The sequence below is a fragment of the Sus scrofa genome, chromosome 8 (genome assembly GCF_000003025.6).
Source record: "Sus scrofa isolate TJ Tabasco breed Duroc chromosome 8, Sscrofa11.1, whole genome shotgun sequence".
Lineage (NCBI taxonomy): Eukaryota > Metazoa > Chordata > Mammalia > Artiodactyla > Suidae > Sus > Sus scrofa.
Window position 1 is genome coordinate 17,840,840 of NC_010450.4, and position 18,914 is coordinate 17,859,753.

The following is an 18,914-nucleotide window of genomic DNA, read 5'->3' on the forward strand; positions in this document are numbered from 1 at the left end:
AATCCCTGGCCTCACTCAGTAGGTTAAGGATCCAGCGTTGCTGTGCACTGTGGTGTAGGTCGAAGACTCGGCTTGAATCTGGCATTGCTGAGGCTGTGGCATAGGCCACCAGCTACAGCTCCAATTGGACCACTAGCCTGGGAACCTTCATATGCCACAGGTGCAGCCCTAAAGAGAAAAAGAAATAGAGCTATGGGAAGTGCTGTACTATTGATACTCTATTATATTTCCAATGATTAGGAATATTTTTTCCAGAGGATAAAGGGGGCAGGAGCTGAGATGTACTTAGCCAGTTTTTCCCATGGCCAGGCTCATGCTGACTCTTGCAATGCAAGTAGCTAAGAGTGGGAACTGCCACCTGAAATCGGGAGAGAACAGGGTACTATAATGCATTCTCTGCCATCTCTCATGAGGGCCACCAATCACCCATGCGGCACACTGGACATCCTGACAGGGAGACGTATCAGCAGCTATCTATCAGCTTGTCTCATATTTAACCATATGATGGGGCATGGGAGGTGCAGGGTGGTGCATTCTGTCACAAGTCTTCAAAAAAGATCTATTCCATGCTGTACACCAAAAACTAACACAACACTGCAAACCATCTAGACTTCAATTAAAAAAAAAAAATCTGTCCATTATAGTAGAACTGCTTCCTAAGCTGAATATGTAGCAGGTTTATCACTAGGGGCAGTGGCTTGTACTTAAAATTCACACTTTCCGAGGGTTCGGTTCAAAAACAGAGCTAATCCACTTGATAAAGTTCCAAGTCACTTCTCATTATAGAAATCGCCACTTCTGCCTTTGCTGTTTGAAAGGCGACAAGGTAAAATACAGAAGGTGCATGTTGCCTGCGAGCCGAAATCCATCCATGAGTATGGAAAAGCAGGGGGAGAGGGAGGGTGATCCAGAGAGGAAAGAGATTAAATAATAAGCGATTAATGTGGACTGATCTGAGCAACAGGCCAGGAGTTTGGTCACGATAAATAAGAAAAGCAGAAGTAGATTTGAAACATTCGTTTCCCTTTATTAGCTCAGTGAGGCTGATGTGTACTGCACATTTAAAAAAAAAAATCACAGGAATTTTCATACAATGAATAAAACCACAACAATACATGTAGAATTGGCAGGTGGAAAAAAAAGCCCGGCAAGGGCTCAACTAATCGCTCACTTTCCCTCTTCAGCATAGTTCAACCAATAGTATTACACTTTCACCTACAAATCTTAAGTAGCTCCATCAAATCAGCAGTTCACATTATTGAAAATGTCTGTCACATAGGTACAAATTTAGAATCATCACATTATATTACATGGCTATTCTAGGTCATCTATAGATCAGGTCTTAGACTACAGTGATTGAAGTTCTCATTACAGCCATCAAAAAAGGACACATAATCATTACCTACTGTAAGCTCACATCTAAAGGCATGAAAAGGTTTCCTTTTTTTTCAACTGACCCAACCATCATACCCCAATAGTGCAAAGTTCCCTCTCTGCTGCTTTGAATGTTGACAGCCCAACCGTTGCTCTCGGAGTCGTTTAGCAAAAATTGATTTTGTTGCACTGGAAGGATTATTCTGCTACATCTCTTAAAAAAAAAAAAAAAACCCACATTTCTAAAGCACCAGTTCGGGTTACCAAAATTGTAGATGTGGTACTTACCACAGCATGAAGGCAATGGCCCGGGGTCATCTAAAAATCCTACAGATCTATGCTGAAATCTGCTTCCAGTGATGATGGGCATGTGTTCATTTCAAATATTCTCTCAAAAAATTAAAAATAAAAATAAAAAGAACACAGTTTACATTTTGATGGGCTACCCACAGTGTCTGCATAAGATACAAAGGCTCTATTTGGATGGTCTAGTGATTCTCTCGTTGCACTAATTTTAGATGCAATTTGAAGTCCATGGAGTAAAACTATCTTCATGGTAACAATATTTGTCAGGCCAGAAGGGGGGAAAAATTAATCCTCAACATGAAATCTGCAGTGTTATCTTTTGATAAGTAAGAAAATAACCCAAGTATTTTACTCATGTCCACGATCCAGGGCCAAAAGGAGAATGTTATTTAAAATTGGATCACAAAACTTTAAAGGCAAAATAGAGAACGCATCTGGTCCTTGAACACATAATATGATGTACTAAGTATCGATTTCTTAAAAATAATTTATTGCTCTTAATAGTCTTTTTTTATTATTCTTATTCTACAACAGAAGATACTCAAAATTCAAAAAGAAAGACTGTAAACTTTAGTTTGGCGTTCACACAGAGTTAAAATACCTGCATTTAACCTACAGAACAACAAGAATTAGGCGGATTAAAGATGTGTTACTGTCGTAACGCAGAACCTGTGAACAAGTTCTTTTATTTCATAGTATTTTTATTGCTTTCTATCTACTTAGAAATAAGAAGCCAAAAAATCAAGCAAGCATCTGACAGGACAGACAGTGATTCACTCAGAACACAATATGCTGGTGATAAAATGAATGCAGCTATCAAAATGAGCTGCATTGGCTGGGGGGGGAGGGAGGTGAATCCATTTTAGAAGACCATGTTGGGCGAGAGAAAGGAAAAGAACGATTAAGGGGTAGGTACGCTGTGTCTTCCAGAAAAGTCATGTCGGCCAAACTGTAATCGAATCTCATTTCATAAACTTGAATACACACTCCAAACTTTACTGACTTGCATTCCAGGGGTTCCACACTCAGAGGAAATCCTGATGCTCAAAAGTGGAGGGTTTTCGGAAGTTTTTATTGAGTTTAGCAGAAGCAATGTCATCAAGAACGACATCATGGTCACGTCAGAGGCCATGCTAGTGCAAGTAGAAACACTGCTTCTGCAAAAGCTGAATTTCCCAAATGAAACACTTAAACTCCAACCTGACAATTGCCATGCATCCTAGGTAGAAAATTTCCACTGGCTTTATTATTTTCATCATCTCATAATTTATAATAAATAGGCTATCTGCAACTGATAAATATGTCTCTTTAGTAAACAAAGGAATGAAATATCAGTATTTATACAGGATGCATAACTGTAAAAAATACAGATAAATACCATCACATCCTCTGCCAAGGGAAGGAGATACTGGCTTCAAAGATAGTCTTCAGACACACATTAATTATTGTAAAAATCATACTGTAATTATTACCTCAGCATTTTGTATCAAATTAAAATCACAAAAATTAAAACAAAAACAGCATTTTAAAAAGATTTTTGACCTCTAGTTTCAAAACTACTGTTGATAGAGAAAATAAAAACATTTCTTAATGGTTACCCATTGAGAGACTTTACATAAAATCATGATATCTTCTAGAAAAATTTTAGATGAGAAAATTTCATTCCCCTAACAAATCCAGTGTATAAAACTTCAAAGAAAAACAAGCAACAAGAAAATGTGGAAAAATATCGCAGAAGTGGTTAATACCTTTAGGGGCTAGGATATTTCTTGACAAGATGCTTAGATTGAAGCTCATCTAAGAAGGGATGATTGAAGCTCATCGATTGGTTGTGTTGCACTCAACGGACACACACACTGTCCTTTGTTTTTGTTTTTTTTTTTACAATCAAATATATATATAAGCGGTAAGTTCAGCTTCTAAATATGTTAGTGTACAATAGTTGTTTCACCTCATAATTACATTTGAATATTCTTGATTAAGAAAAATTTAGCAGTTTTGAAAAGAAGGCTGCATTTACAGTGCATAGCTGTAACAAAAAAAGAACATCATTGTATCGTATGTACACAAAATAAAAATACTCCATTTAACATCTGTAAATACTTAACTACATCGGAGAATGTAGCAATTACACTAGCTGAACACATCCCAGAGAGTTCTACCCAACTCTCATTATCATGTAACACCGCGCTCGCTCCTCAGAAAGAACCGCTGAACAAGCTGCACGCTTGACCATTGACAAGGCTTTTGAAATTTGCAGTGGAAGATCAACATTTTGGACATTTACATGGGTGTCAGGAGAAAGGACGAACTACAGAAACTTCAAAATGTTAGGAAAGTTTAGCATTCCGGTGCCGGCAGTATCCTCTCCCACCCAGATTCCATGGCAAAAGGAAAAGGGGGGGAAAAAAGAAGAAAAAAAAGAGAGAGAAAGGATATGAGTTCTACGGAACCTGTGGTTTCTTCGGGATTGTCACATAATCATTACATTATGAGAGAAAGCTTGCTTCAAGTTGATTTTGCACTTTCTTAAAAAAACAGAGTACAGAGGCCGATGCCCAGACATCAGTGGCTGTCATTTTAGGGTGGCTTGTGGTTGGTTGGTTGGTTAGTTTTCTTTCCTTTTGAATTTATGCTTTTTTTTTTTTTTTTTTTTGCCTTTTGAATAGAATATGCACATTTTGAAGTTCTAGGTTTTACGTGTGTCTTCATGGAACTGCTGCCATTTGAAGTGGTTTGCCCTTGCACGCTCTGGTCAGGTGCCCCCAGTCCCCGCCTGTACACACACACTTCCCCCAAACCAGGCGAGCACGCGCACACATGCGCGCACTCACACACACACACAAACACACACACACACACACACACTCCATCACCAAGAGACTCAGGGAAAGCAAAGCTGACACCCATGAATAAACATGTGCTTACTGGATATCCATCCTGTCTCTTGCCTCTTCAGCAGCTGTGTTCATGTAAACCATTATTGTTGTTCTTGTTGTATTGTTGTTGTTGTGTTTTGTTTTTGTACAGAGAGTGTAAAGTAGGAGAAATTCCTAAGTATGACTTGCAAGAGTCTGTTAGGGAAGGACGCGCTGTCCCGTGAGGTATTCACCGTCCCTCTGTCATCCTCAGCCAGGGAACATGTTACCTGCGCAAGCTTCTCTGAGCTTCTTTCAGTAAACTATCGAAATCCAGAGAGTCATACTTGCTCTTGGTGGAAGCAGGATCAAAGTCATCTGAATTTGAATCTGAAAGAAACCCAAGCCTGGTAAGAGGTATCCTTTGCTGACGGTCATTGACTCAATCATCTCATTGAAGGTTACTTCATTCAATAGCAACTTATCCAATCTATATACTTTAAAAAATACACCCAACATTTATTAGTATATGGTAGTGGTGTGGGTGTGCACATATGATCTATACATATACATGTTTACAGAAGGTATTGAGATGTATGAATATTAATATGTATGTATATTCCCAGAAGGTATCTATACAGTATATGGTATTGGTATATATACCAATATCTTAATTAGTTAACTAAGAAGGTATTGATATGTATGAATATTAATATGTATATATTTTCCCAGAAGGTATCTATACAGTATATGGTGTTGGTATATATACCAATATTTTAATTAGTTAACTAAGTAATTACGTATTTATATATATACATATATACATATACACACTTTTTTTTTCTTTTTAGGGCCATAGCCACAGCATGGAAGTTCCTAGGCTAGGGGTGGAATCAGAGCTATAGCTGCTGGCCTACACCACAGCCACAGCAATGCCGGATCCGAGTGACATCTTTGACCTACACCACAGCTTGCAGCAACACCGGATCCTTAACACACTGAACAAGGTCAGGGATCAAACCCACATCCTCATGGATACTAGTCGGGTTATTAACCTGCTGAGCCACAACGGGAACCCCTATTTATATATTTATACTAACTGCATATATTTGCAGAGGGTAAGGGGTGGTGAGCATTCAAAACACTCAATTCTTGACTCCCTTTTTTTTTTTTTTTGTCTTTCTAGGGCCGCACACACGGCATATGGAGGTTCTCAGGCTAGGGGTCCAATCAGAGCTAAAGCCAATGGCCTGTGCCAGAGCCACAGCAATGCAGGATCCAAGCCGCATCTGCAACCTACACCACAGCTCAGAGCAATGCCAGATCCTTAACCCACCGAGTGAGGCCAGGGATCGAAACTGCAACCTCAAGGTTTCTGGTGGGATTCATTAACCACTGAGCCACGACGGGAACTCCATCTTGACTCATTTTAGTCTTGAACATTCCTGGGGGGGAATCAAAACCGACTAACGGGAGTTCCCGTCGTGGCGCAGTGGTTAACGAATCCGACTAGGAACCATGAGGTTGCGGGTTCGGTCCCTGCCCTTGCTCAGTGGGTTAACGATCCGGCGTTGCCGTGAGCTGTGGTGTAGGTTGCAGACGCGGCTCGGATCCCTCGTTGCTGTGGCTCTGGCGTAGGCCGGTGGCTACAGCTCCGATTCAACCCCTAGCCTGGGAACCTCCATATGCCGTGGGAGCGGCCCAAGAAATAGCAAAAAGACAAAAAAAAAAAAAAAAACCGACTAACGTATTGCTTCTCAACAGCAACTTATGCAATCATTGTGCTTTAAAAATAAGCCCCCTCCCCCTTCCTGGCATGTTAAGTGACTTACCCAAAGTTCCTCAAAAACTTACTTGGAAGGATAAAAAAAAAAAAAAGCTGGATTAATTTTACTATTCAGTGGGATTGACTTCATGTATCAGTGAAAGTTTTATGGGAAAGAAACTCTGGTACCCTGAGGGACCCCAGTAACAGTGGCACCAACTCTTCCCAAATGAGAAGGCTTAGAAAAATGCTTCATGTCCAAAGAGGGCAAAGTCAGCCTCTTTACTCATTAATAGGAGAGGAAAATATGCAGGTATAAATAAAGCCATGGTCTTTCTTAGATCTGTAAATGAGTTCAAGTAAACTTTTGTGCAAAGCTCCACGTGCTCCTTCAAGTAGCCCTTAACAAAAGTGATGTATTTCAGCCATGTTGGATGTCAAGTAAAATTCTATTGAATACTTCTGATTTTTCTCCATTGACATCTATGAAATAGTCACATATTTCTGCTGGTCTTTCAGCTTGATAAAGGGTATCTTGAAAATATAATAGAAAGCTTTGTAAACATATTCCTTCTTTTGAGAGCCCTTCCTCAAAGGGAAAACAAAGCCTTTCTGAGAAATTTAAATTTCTGGGAAATTTAATTTTTTAGATTTAAAATATAATCTAAATTTAAATTTAGAATATATTCATATATTCTATATGAATATTTCCGTGTTGTACCCAGATTAAATTACAAAACAGGAATGCTCAAAGTGACAGAAAAAGGGTAATACTAGATAATATGGAGCCTAATCATTGACCTCACAAATTATTGTACTGAGGTTGCAGATCCTTCAAGCTCCCCAGAACTAGGCTGATGTTTTCTCCTAGCTTCACACTACTTTATAAACACACCTTGGATTTAAAAACAAGGAAATTCCTTCATTTTTTTTTTTTTTTTTATTCTCACCATCCCTTGTTTTTACTGACCTTTTTTTCCCAGGTAAGGTGAACAATTATCGTCAGCCTCAGACATAAAAAACAGGACAAAAATGGCCAATTCCCCTCACTAAAATTGTAAATAGTCAGTCTTAAATTCCGCTAGCTTACACCCTTTTCTTCATAGCCTGATGAATAGTGTGACTGTATAACTAAAGCCTCATGAGCAGATGTCGTTCAAATCAAAATCTTTGCTGTAGAGACAAAAAAATAAAAGTCCTGCTCATTGCTAGCGATTAGCCTGAAATCCACTTGCACCATAGATGAAAGTGCAAGTCTTCCAAGGATGACGATCTATGTGACATAAAGTCAGCACAGAACCACTGAAAACATATATGCATACCTTTACTTTGAGGAAATTCGGAGAATATTTTAAATGTCTCCATTTTTAAAAATTTATTTTTATTTTCTTGCAGTATAGTTGATTTGCAATTATGTGTTAATTTCTGCATACAACAAAATGACTGTTATATATATATGGGTGTATATATAACCACAGACACATGTTCATATTCTTTCCCATTATGGTTTACCACGGGAGACTGGATACAGGTCCCTGTGTTATACAGTAGGACCTTGTTCTTCCATTCTATATATGACAGTGTGCATCTGCTAATCCCCAACTCCCGATCCAGCCCCTCCCCTCCCCCTTGGCAACCACAAGTCTGTTCACTATGTCTGAGTCTGCTTACGTTTCACAGCTAAGTTAATTTGTGTCACAACTTAAGATTCCGCGTATAAGTGATATCATGTGATATTTGTCTTTGAATGATTTACTTCCCTTGGCATGATAATTTCTAGGTATATTCATGTTGCTGCAAAGGACAGTATTTCATTCTTTTTTTTTTTTTTTTTTTTTTGCTTTTCAGGGCTGCACCCAAGGCTAGGGGTCAAATCAGAGCTACAGCTGCCAGCTCATGGCAACGTTGGAGCCCCAACCCACTGAGTGAGGCCAGGATTGAACTTGCATCCTCAGGGATACTAGTCAGATTTGTTTCTGCTGCGCCACAACAGGAACTCCTCAATATTTCATTCTTTTTAATGGCCAAGTAGTATTCTATTGTATATATGTACCACATCTTCTCTATCCATTCATCTGTCAAAAGATTTAGGTTGTTTCCATGTCTTGGCTGCTGTGTGCTAACATAGGAGTGCAGATAACTTTCTGAATTACAGTTTTATCCAGATATATGCCCAGGAGTGGGATTGCTGAATCAAACAGCAACTCTATTTTTAGTTTTTTGAGGAACCTCTATACTGTTTTTCACAATGGTTGCACCAATTTACATTCCCACCAACAATGTGGGAAAGTTCCCTTTTCTCCATACCCTCTCCAGCTTAAAATTCTTAATTTTGGATTATTCTACATGAAACCTAGAATTACAATGTTTCTGTATTTTCATTAGCAAATACTGAAAGTATTTTGGTACAGTGGTTCTCTAGAGTTTCTTGACTGTGAAATATGGTGGCTGGTTCTTACATATACAACAACTTTCATGGGTATACTATGTCAGTGGGTATCCACAAAATCTTTTTCATTGCTTGAAGAGAGAATTGTTTACATACAATTCTTGAAGCAATAACATCTATTCCACCCCTTCCTCTCCATTAAAGGGAGGATACTGCAACACATGTAAGATATAATGAAATTTTTATAGGACTAGCCGGTAAGCCACTCTAATAATTTTAAAAAATAAATTGTTATAAATAATAACACTGGCTTAATAGAAACAAATCACATCACAATTGTATTCTTAGTGCTTAGAAAACTGTTGGCACAAAGTCAGTACTCAAATTCCTATTTGTCAAACAAATATATTAATCTCAAATCTCAGTATGTTATAAAAACTGTGATTGAAAATGCAAGTGTTGAGATCTGGGATTGATTTGTCAATGGATGGAAAGTATATATGTAAAGTTACATATATATTCAAAATGCTGATATATAATATATTTCTTTGCATTAATAAAGGATATGTGACCAATATATTATTTATTTATTTTTACTTAAGTTCTACACCATAACTAATTCTTGACCAAATTGATCATATTCTTAAGCTGGCATATACTTCTGTCTTGGCTCTACAGTCCTAATTTAATTTTTGTCTTTCCTCTGTAAGATTTTTCACCAAGCTCTTTCAAATGGAAAGATCCATTTGTTTATAAAACAGTAAATAGAACGACATACAGATTGCAGATTCAGATAAACCATACTTAAAAACAGCTTCATCATGGTAAGCTTGACCATCCCTTTAAATTCTGAGTCTTATTTATAAATCTGGCTCCTGAATAGTAACTGAAATCACTGTGTTTTGCCTGAATAGTATTGCAGTAACCATTATGTGGCCTCGGAAGCAGAAAAATGGAGATCTCAACAGACATTTCTCCAAAGAAGACATACAGATAGCCAAAGGCACATGAAAAGATGCTCAATATCACAATTATTAGAGAAACGTAAATCAACACTACAATGAGGTATCACCTTACACCAGTTAGGACGACCAACATTAATAAGTCTACATATAATAAACGTTAGACAGGGTATGGAGAAAAAGGAACCTTCTTACATCCTTGGTGGAAGTGTAAACTGAAACAGCCACTATGGCAAACAATGTGGAGGTTTCTCAAAAAACTATACCTGTTTCTGGGCATATATCGGAAGAAAACTCTAGTTCAAAAAAAAACACATGCACCTCAGTGTTCACAGCAGTACTATTTACAATGGCCAAGAAAGACATGGAAACAACCTAACTGTCCATTGACAGAGGAATGGATTAAAAACTGTGGTGTGTGTGTGTGTGTATGTGTGTGTGTGTGTGTGTGTGTGTGTATATTAAAAAAGAATGAGATAATGTCATTTGCAGCAACATGGATAGACCTAGAGATGATCATATTAAGTAAAGTAAATCAAACGGACAAAGACAAATATCATACGATAACCCTTACATGTGGAATCTAAAAGAATGATAGAGGAGTTCCCGTCGTGGCGCAGTGGTTAATGAATCCGACTAGGAACCTTGAGGTTGCGGGTTCGATCCCTGCCTTGCTCAGTGGGTTAAGGATCCGGCGTTACCGTGAGCTGTGGTGTAGGTTGCAGGCGCGGCTCAGATCCCGCATTGCTGTGGCTCTGGTGTAGGCTGGTGGCTCCAGCTCCGATTCGACCCCTAGCCTGGGAATCTCCATATGCCGCGGGAGCGGCCCAGGAAATAGCAAAAAGACAAAAAAAAAAGAAAAGAAAAAAATTAAAAAGATAAAATAAAATAAAATAAAATAATGATAGAAATGAACTTACAAAAGATAAACAGACCCACAGATGTAGAGAACAAACTTATGGTTAACAAAGCAGAAGAGAGAGGAGAGATAAATTAGGAGTTTGGGATTAACATACACACATATACACACTACATATACAACAGATAAACAACAAGGATCTACTATATAGCTATACTCAATATTTTGCAATAACCTATAATGGAAAAGAATCTGAAAAATAATATATATGTATATATGTACATCTGTGTGTGGGTATATATATATAAACTATAACTGAATCACTTTGCTGTACACCAAAAACTAACACAACATTGTAAATTAACAATATTTCAACAAAAAGAGCAGAGATATGAGATGTGTGAGCTAACTTAATTTGGGAACATACACGAAAATTTAAAAATTGGTAAAATCTACCTAAAATGATGGGTCACCTTACTTTTGGTAAAATTAATCATTATCACATAATTTTCACTTTTGTCTTGACATACATGTAAGCTCCCAAGCCCGGTAAATGTCTAGCGTATGCCTATATACACCTTATTCAGCGCTTATGGCCTAAAGCACTTAACTTGATGACCTCTTCAAGTGACAAAGACAAGATACGTATGAGGTTGTTCAGTTCCAAAGATGGGGCCTGGTATTGATTCTTCCATTTTAAAATAACTTGAAATCTCTCACCATCATTTTTATTATAATTATAGCTACTAGTTATCGAGAACCTATTTTATGCCAGACACCGTGCTAAGGGCTTCGCAAATATTTATTTAATCTTCACAACAGCATTACAAGGCATTTTACAATTGAAGAGCCAGAAGCTGAGGGAGTTTAATTGCTCCAGATCAGAAGCCTACTCAGGTTTCAAAACCAGGCCTGCAAGATTCCCAGACCAGGGCTCTTTCGAGTACACCATGCCTACGCTCAGATTGACTACCCTTCCTGCAAAGTGTAAGGCTGGAGGGAATTGGAACAACCCATGCTACGACAATGCACATCAAACACACTCTTCAGAAAATACAGAGCTAGCTTAGCAATGGCAAAATTTCTGTTGCTGCTGGCGAGGCAGAGCAATAACGAGAGGGGAAGCACTCTTCTTAGAAATATTTCAGGGAGGCTCCAGTTCAATTTGGAAATCCCATCCCATCCTCCCTCTACCAGTGATGAATCATCATCTAAAGGCCCCTCTAGGTAGCTTATTTTAAACTCTGGATGTTTTGAGAGACTAGAAAACATTCTGGCCTTCATCACTGAAGAAAATAAGTCAAATCAATTCAAGACTTCCATCTGTCTTGACTGTTTTTATCAGCCAACATTTGGACAAATGACTTGCCACCTTTTATATTTTCATCCCTAGGCCTCTATCTCTCTAACAGTCAGCTGCCTCTTCCCTGCTTCACACTATCTATTTAGCTTGTGAAGTGAATTACAGCATATTCTCCCTGAACGATGCACCCCACCTGTATCAATTACTCTAGGAAGACATCACTTCAATGGAGGGAAGAAAAGAATCCCCGTATTTGGTATTCACCTTTCTTCTTTATACCAAGTCAAAGCACTTATGGCTCAACATATAAGAATGCTTAGGAGCAGATTTATATGTAAATGTCATGATTATTATAAATTGATTTAAATAATTGTGTCATAGGCACAGGACATTTGCCATTTTCCCTCCTTCTTTCTTCCACTTAGGAATTTAAAGGCTTACAATACACACATTTGCTAGGGAATAACACGGAAAGGAACAAAAGTAAAATTGGACAGGAAATCAAGATGTCCACTGTGGCATTATTTATAATATCAAGAATTAAAAAATGTGTTTAGCTATAATGGAATGATCAAAGATAGCAGCACTATTCATCAAACAGAATGTTGGACAACCATTACAAATGTATTGGCAAATTATTTTTAACCCTGTGAACCACAGCAGAAAATGAATTTATAGACTATTAATTGAGAAAAGTAGAATTTAAATATATATGTATATAATATGACCTCAAATTTAAAAAAATTAGACATTCTGAGACAAAATACTGAACTGCAAGGTAACAGTGCGTATCTCTAAGTGATAGCTTGATAGGTGATTTTACTATTTTTCTTAATTACTTTTTACATTTTCCAAATGTTACCCCTTGTGTCTGTACACATTTTATAACAGGGAAAATGAACACCTAGCTATGCTTCAGTTTCTTTATCTGTAAAATGGGGATGACAATAACAATATCCACTTCCTAGGGTTGTTCTGGTAACTAAATGAGAAAACGCTTGCAAAGCCTTGGCAAAATGCCTAGCGTATGGAAGCCCTCCAAAAATAAGTGTTTTTTTGTTTTGTTTTGTTTTAAGGAAAGTATAGTGTAATTTAGCATAAGAAATTTTACTTTCTCCTCTCAAAATGTAATTTGTAAAAAATGTTAACATTTTTAAGAGTTTGTAAGATAAAAGGGAAAAGAGAATAAGATTTCTGCATATCCTGTTCTACAAAGCAGTGATGCCAACGCTAGAGTTTGCACAGAAGGGAGTCAGGGTTGGATTTAGGATTACGGACATAAAGACACACACACACACAAACATAAATACGAGCAGACACACACAGTGCACAACACATACACATAACAAGTGCACACACAAATCATAACGCACCACCCACACACAAACACGCACAGGGTAGAATTTCAGCATCTGGGCAGAGAGCAGAAAGAATCTGCTCCTGCTCTTTGTTGCCAAAACCTAAGCTCCTTGCTTCTGAAACCGTCTTGTGCATTACAAAATAAAAATAAGATAAAATCTGTATCCAGACATCCCCTCTAGTAAAATAAAGTGATGGGCCAACCCAACGTGCCTACGCTTTACCCACACTTCCATGCTGAGCTCTGCATTATGGATTCCTCATTCCATGGACAGTAAAATCCATACCTAGGTCTGCATAGTTAGACTTGAAAAATTGCTTGCGTCCACAAAAGTACAGCTCGAAGTCAGTTTCATTCGACCTGCGCAAAGTGTATCCATTTTCAAGAGCAGCAAAAGCATCACAGGTATAACGGTAGGTAATGAAACCATAGCTGTCTCTGCAATGGACAAAGAAGAGAAGTTCAAAGCTAGTGGGAAGCATTAGCATATATGACTGTAACCCTTTCTGCTTTGGAGACTCGGCTGGTGCCAATGACGGAACCACTGCATCCATTTATCAGTGTGATTGTCCTGTCAAGCAGCTAAATACTTATTTCTGGGACAGGAAATCTCAACTAGAAAGATTAATAAATAGGGATGAAAGAAAATAAATAAGGTTCTGAACTCAACATGTCATCTGTCAAAGCATTCCCATCCTAGTAATCTTATGGCCATAATTTTTTACATATGTCAGCTTCTAAACAAGAAATAATCTTGAAGATTCTCACCCATCATCCCGCAGATTTACTGTGCACTCCTCAATTTCACCAAAAACTTCAAAACGGTCCCTCAGTTCTGTCCGTGTTGTGTCAGGTCTGATTTTACCAACATAAATCACACGACGTTCTTCCTAGGTGGGGAAAGTGAGGAGAGACTTGCTAGTTCCAGAGACTGGAAAGAAGCTGAATGCTAGAAACATTCATACAGGTACAATCGTGCATAACGAGAATCCCCAGAGCATGCCAGTGACAGCAAAACACACGCTGAAACGGAACAAAAGACTCCGCTTGAGCCAAGTTGTACTTTCTACTTCTTCAATATCACTCTTTTCTCTATCTCACTCTCTTCTATTTCAATCCATCTCTGGTCCTTTGCCACACGAAATTTAATGTAGTACAAAGGAAATATGTGTAATGCAATCTTTTTATCACTGAGTAGCTGAACCACACCTATTAAACATTTTTTGAGGGGGGGGGCCTGCACCCACAGCATATGGAGATTCCCAGGCTAGGGTCCAATTGGAGCTACAGCTACCCACCTACACCACAGGCACAGCAATGTCGGATCCTTAACCCACTGAGAGAGGCCACGGATTGAACCCACAACCTCATGGATCCTAGTCGGATTCATTTCTGCTGCGCCACAATGGGAACTCCAACACCTATTCAACATTTTTAATCTGTGTGCCTCAATAATTAATCTTCAACATTGGTGAGAAACTGACCAGGCTTGCAAAACAGTTTAATTTCTCATTAACTCGGAATTTTAATAATAAGATGTACAGATTTTTGCAGTTCAATTGATAAATAATTGATATACATTACTGAATAATTTTAAGGTGTATAGCATGATAGTTTGATATACAAATTTTGAAATCCCTCAAAATAGTGATTCTTAAACTCTGGTCTAAAAACAAATTACCTCGGATGCTTATTAAGAATGCAAATTATTGGGGCTTAGTCCAGCTGTATTAAAAAAAAATTAGAAGGTAGGGGTCAGTGATCCTTATTTTTAACAAGAACACCCCAGTGATTCTGATACAGGTGGACCAATGACAATAATTTTAAAAATACAGTCTTAAAATATAGGGCATTTTAAGCCATTGGGTCTCTGAAGAATAAGAGCTATAAAAGAGGCTATAAATTTCACTTTGCCAATGAATCTTATTTTAGGAACAGATGAGAAGGGTGTGGCCTAATTTTCACAAGCGGAGTCAATACCATCATAATCTGAAAGTCAACAGCAATTTATAACCTACAAAATATGGGAAGAATATTTTATAGCCTGAAGATGAATTCGTTTCTTTTTTTTTAAGAACAAGAATGCATTCTTAGTGTAAGAAGTCATCTTATATCTCTTGTTCCCATAAAACAAGGCCAAAGATGATGATGTCTCTCCAAACGGAGAAATGGTTTTTCAAGAACAGAAGAAATTGATATAACAAATGTGCTTACCAGCTAGTCTTTATGTCTGTGCAGGACAAACGAGAATGAAATAAACTTGAGGTTGAAGAGATTTAAATTAGAGGGGGCAGAAACTAGGCAACAAAGGACCAAGGTACAGATAGAGCTTGCCTAAGAGTTTTCCCCAGATGTGCTGAGAACATCTTGCCTTGGATGATGTAACAAGTTATTTGGGCTCAAGACAAAGAGATGCCCTATGTTATCTACTGGACACAGACCCTTTTCACATGCCCAGTATTTAGCAAAGGACCCGTTAAATCGTGAACACTCAACAAATGCTCATGAAATGGAATTGAACAATTCATAGACTCTATAATATCTATCCTCCTAGGTGATATGATCATTTATACCTCATCTTCTTTTACAACGTGTAACACTCATACTTCCATTTTCATCAAGAAAGTTCCTCTGAGCTTCAGAGTCAAATAACCAACTACCTATTGACATCTGAGGTTGGATGTTCCCTGGGTACCTCAAACTAGACCAGTGTTACCCCAACCAAACTCTCTAGTCCCACCCTCTTCCCAGTGGGGTTTTCTGCAATGTTCTTGCGTCAGCGAAGTTAACACCATATACCTAGTTATTCAGGACGAAAACCTAAGTGTCTTCCTTGATTCTTCCCTCTTAGTCCCCTCCACGTACCCAATCACTCATTAAGACCTGTTGGTTTTCACTTCCTAAATCTCTCTAATCTGCCTCCTTTATTACATCTCCCCTAAATCAAGCTCCCAGCACCTCTTTCTGAACTAGTATAACGGCTTCTTCATTTGGATGGAGTGTCTGTTTCCCCTCATCCAATCTATTCTTTCCCTTGAGTCAGAATATTCTTTACTAAGAGAACAAGAGTCCAATCATGCCAATTAAGATCTAGGCGTTCCGGAATTCCCGTCGTGGTGCAGTGGTTGACGAATCTGACTGAGAGCCGTGAGGTTGCGGATTCGATCCCTGTCCTTGCTCAGTGAGTTGAGGATCTGGCGTTGCTGTGAGCTGTGGTGTAGGTCACAGACATGGCTCGGATCCTGAGTGGCTGTGGCTGTGGCGTAGGCCAGTGGCTGCAGCTCTGATTGGACCCCTAGCCTGGGAACCTCCATGTGCTGCAGGTGCGGCCCTAGAAAAGACAAAAAAGACAAAAAAAAAAAAAAAAAAAAAAAAAAGAAAGAAAGAAAGATCCAGGAGTTCCCATGGTGGCTCAGCAAGTTAAGAGCCCAACAGTGTCCATGAGGATGCAGGTTCAATCTCTGGCCTTGCTCAGTGGGTTAAGGCTCCAGCTTTGCTGCAAACTTCAGCATAGCTTGCAGATGTGGCTTGGATCTGGTGTCGCCTTGGCTGTAGTGTAGGCTGGTAGCTGCAGCTCGAATTTGACCCCAACCCTGGAACTTCCATATGCCGCAAGTGTGGCCATAAAGAGAAAAGATCTAAAACATGTCAGTAGTTTCTCACAGCATTTAAGGAAACACCTAAATCATGAACAGAACTGACAAGGTTCTGCAGGGTCTGGACCTGTCTTCATCTGGGGCTTCACCTCCCGCATCCCATTCTCTCCTTCCCTGTATTTCCAGCCTCACTGATGGTCCATCAGTCCCTAGCATATGCTGTGCCACTTCCTTGCCTAAGGCTTTTGGACAAGCTGCTCCTCTGTATTCCCAGACTGCCTCTCCCTCCTCTTCACCGACATGTACATACTTTGCAGAATTACACTGATCTCCACAACCATTTCCTCTCTGAGACTTGAGATAAGTCCCGGTTCCTATTGTAAGTTGCTCTGGTAGAACACTTTACTTCTCCTTTGTAGTTCTGGGCCCAATCGTAATTAAATAATTAATTAATAGTTTATTCAGTGTTTAATGTCCATCTCCCCCTACGATGAAAGCAGAGATCGTATCAGTCCTATTGACTATTTTAAGGATACCTAAAACATAAGAATCTTCTTAATGAAAATCTGCCGAAAAATCAATCATTTGCCAAACCATGAATCCATCATTTGCCAAACTTAGGCCCATACTCTTCATTCCATCAAAGATGCCTACGTGGTCCTTACTCCCTGAGATTCCCTAAGATGATGGAGAACAAAAACCAGGTTTGGTGCCTTTTCACAAGAAAAGTCTTGCCCATGTACCTCAGCAGAGTAACAAAAGTTTCCATGATTTGTTCTTATAGGTTTAAGTGCAAAGAGTATGGCTGCAGGACTCTCACTTTTCTACCTTTGCTGAAACAATTGGTAACTGACCAGATGAAATACAGCAAGCAGAGCAGGCTGCCTGATTTGCTTCCATGTAGATTGTATGTCTCAACTGAAGGCTGCAATTGTGTTGTTCCAGAGCACCCAGCACATCCTGGAGGTCAATAAACATAAATGAAGACGCTCATTCTGGGGCAGTGCTGCACAGCAAAGGAATCATCATGCCACATTCCATTCTATTTACGCAGCCAGCTCCAGCCAAACAGCCAAATGTGATGGCACTGTTATCTAAACTTCCTGGCGCCTGCCTGCACAAGTGTTATGTATTTTTTTAATGAGCATTTTTAGAAAGGTTACTACTGTATAGAGGAAAAGGAGGGGGAAATGTAGATGGGAAAGAAAGAAATTGAACCATCACAAAGAAATTGCAGAACTACCATTATGGGAATACACACAGCCTATGTTCCCATTCAAGGAAATTCAAAGTTAAAGCTCAAATCGACCATATGCACGTCCATATGCAGACGTACTGGGATAGTCTCTGAATTGCTTCTTTATACAAAAGTGTATGCAACAATAACCCCACAAAGAAGATAAACCAGAGGACCTTTTATGTCTGATACCGATATATTGTGCAGTAAAAAGAAGACACAACTTAGACGGGAAAGAGAAATCCAAAGAGCAGGTCCACAATCACTTAAATTGCCTATTTGACTATCATCTCCTTTTATGCAATATAGGAATGGGACCACGTCTCGCTACCTTACAAAGATGAGAGATTGAATACATGTTGAAATTCTCATTTGTGAAAATGATTATTAGAGTGCTTGGTTTTCCTACTCCTAAAAATGAAACTAAAAGGCACCTGAAGGTCTAAAAAGCAAAGACAAAAGTCTTTCCAAGATTGGCCAAAACGTCTAGCAAAGAACCAATTTTTTTAACATGTTGCTGTTTTATTAGACAGATGAATAGATTCTACATCTTTAAAAAAACCTTAACATTTGCAGCCAATTTTTCAAGACATTAATTTCTAAACAGGAGATGAAAGGAAAAGAAATCAAAATGCTTAATAACATTTCCAACTTCTTAAAGGCTTGGAGGAACTCTAAACCTTTGGAAAAAGCTTCTTGAAAAATGATTTTCAGATCAGTTTTTACCATCGAGGAAAATGGAACATTTATCAAGTATCTTTTAGTTTCAATTTTCCCAAAAGCTAGTTTGCTGATAGAGTGGATAATAAAATTGAAGATTTGTGTTTCAGTAATAGTTACCTCATTACATCAAAACACAGAGGGTAAATAAAGAAAAAAACTGACTGAATTAACCAAGTTTGCAT

At 38.6% G+C, this 18,914-nt stretch overlaps 1 protein-coding gene across 7 annotated transcripts in view; it reads right to left on the minus strand.

Moving 5' to 3' along the window:
- The window catches only part of PPARGC1A (PPARG coactivator 1 alpha), a 686,110-nt gene continuing 668,200 nt past the window's right edge, over positions 1,005-18,914 (minus strand). For 4 of the 7 annotated variants that reach the window (XM_021100438.1, XM_021100439.1, XM_021100440.1 and 1 more), the window contains 3 exons: positions 13,945-14,066; positions 13,463-13,614; positions 1,007-4,928 (listed from right to left, as the gene is read on the minus strand). In XM_021100438.1, the coding sequence (XP_020956097.1) occupies positions 4,825-4,928; positions 13,463-13,614; positions 13,945-14,066 (378 nt within the window). In that variant the 3' untranslated portion in view covers positions 1,007-4,824. Of the gene's footprint in view, positions 4,929-13,462; positions 13,615-13,944; positions 14,067-18,914 lie in introns of all 7 variants that reach the window. The other 3 variants (XM_021100442.1, XM_021100444.1, NM_213963.2) reach the window with 2 other exon arrangements.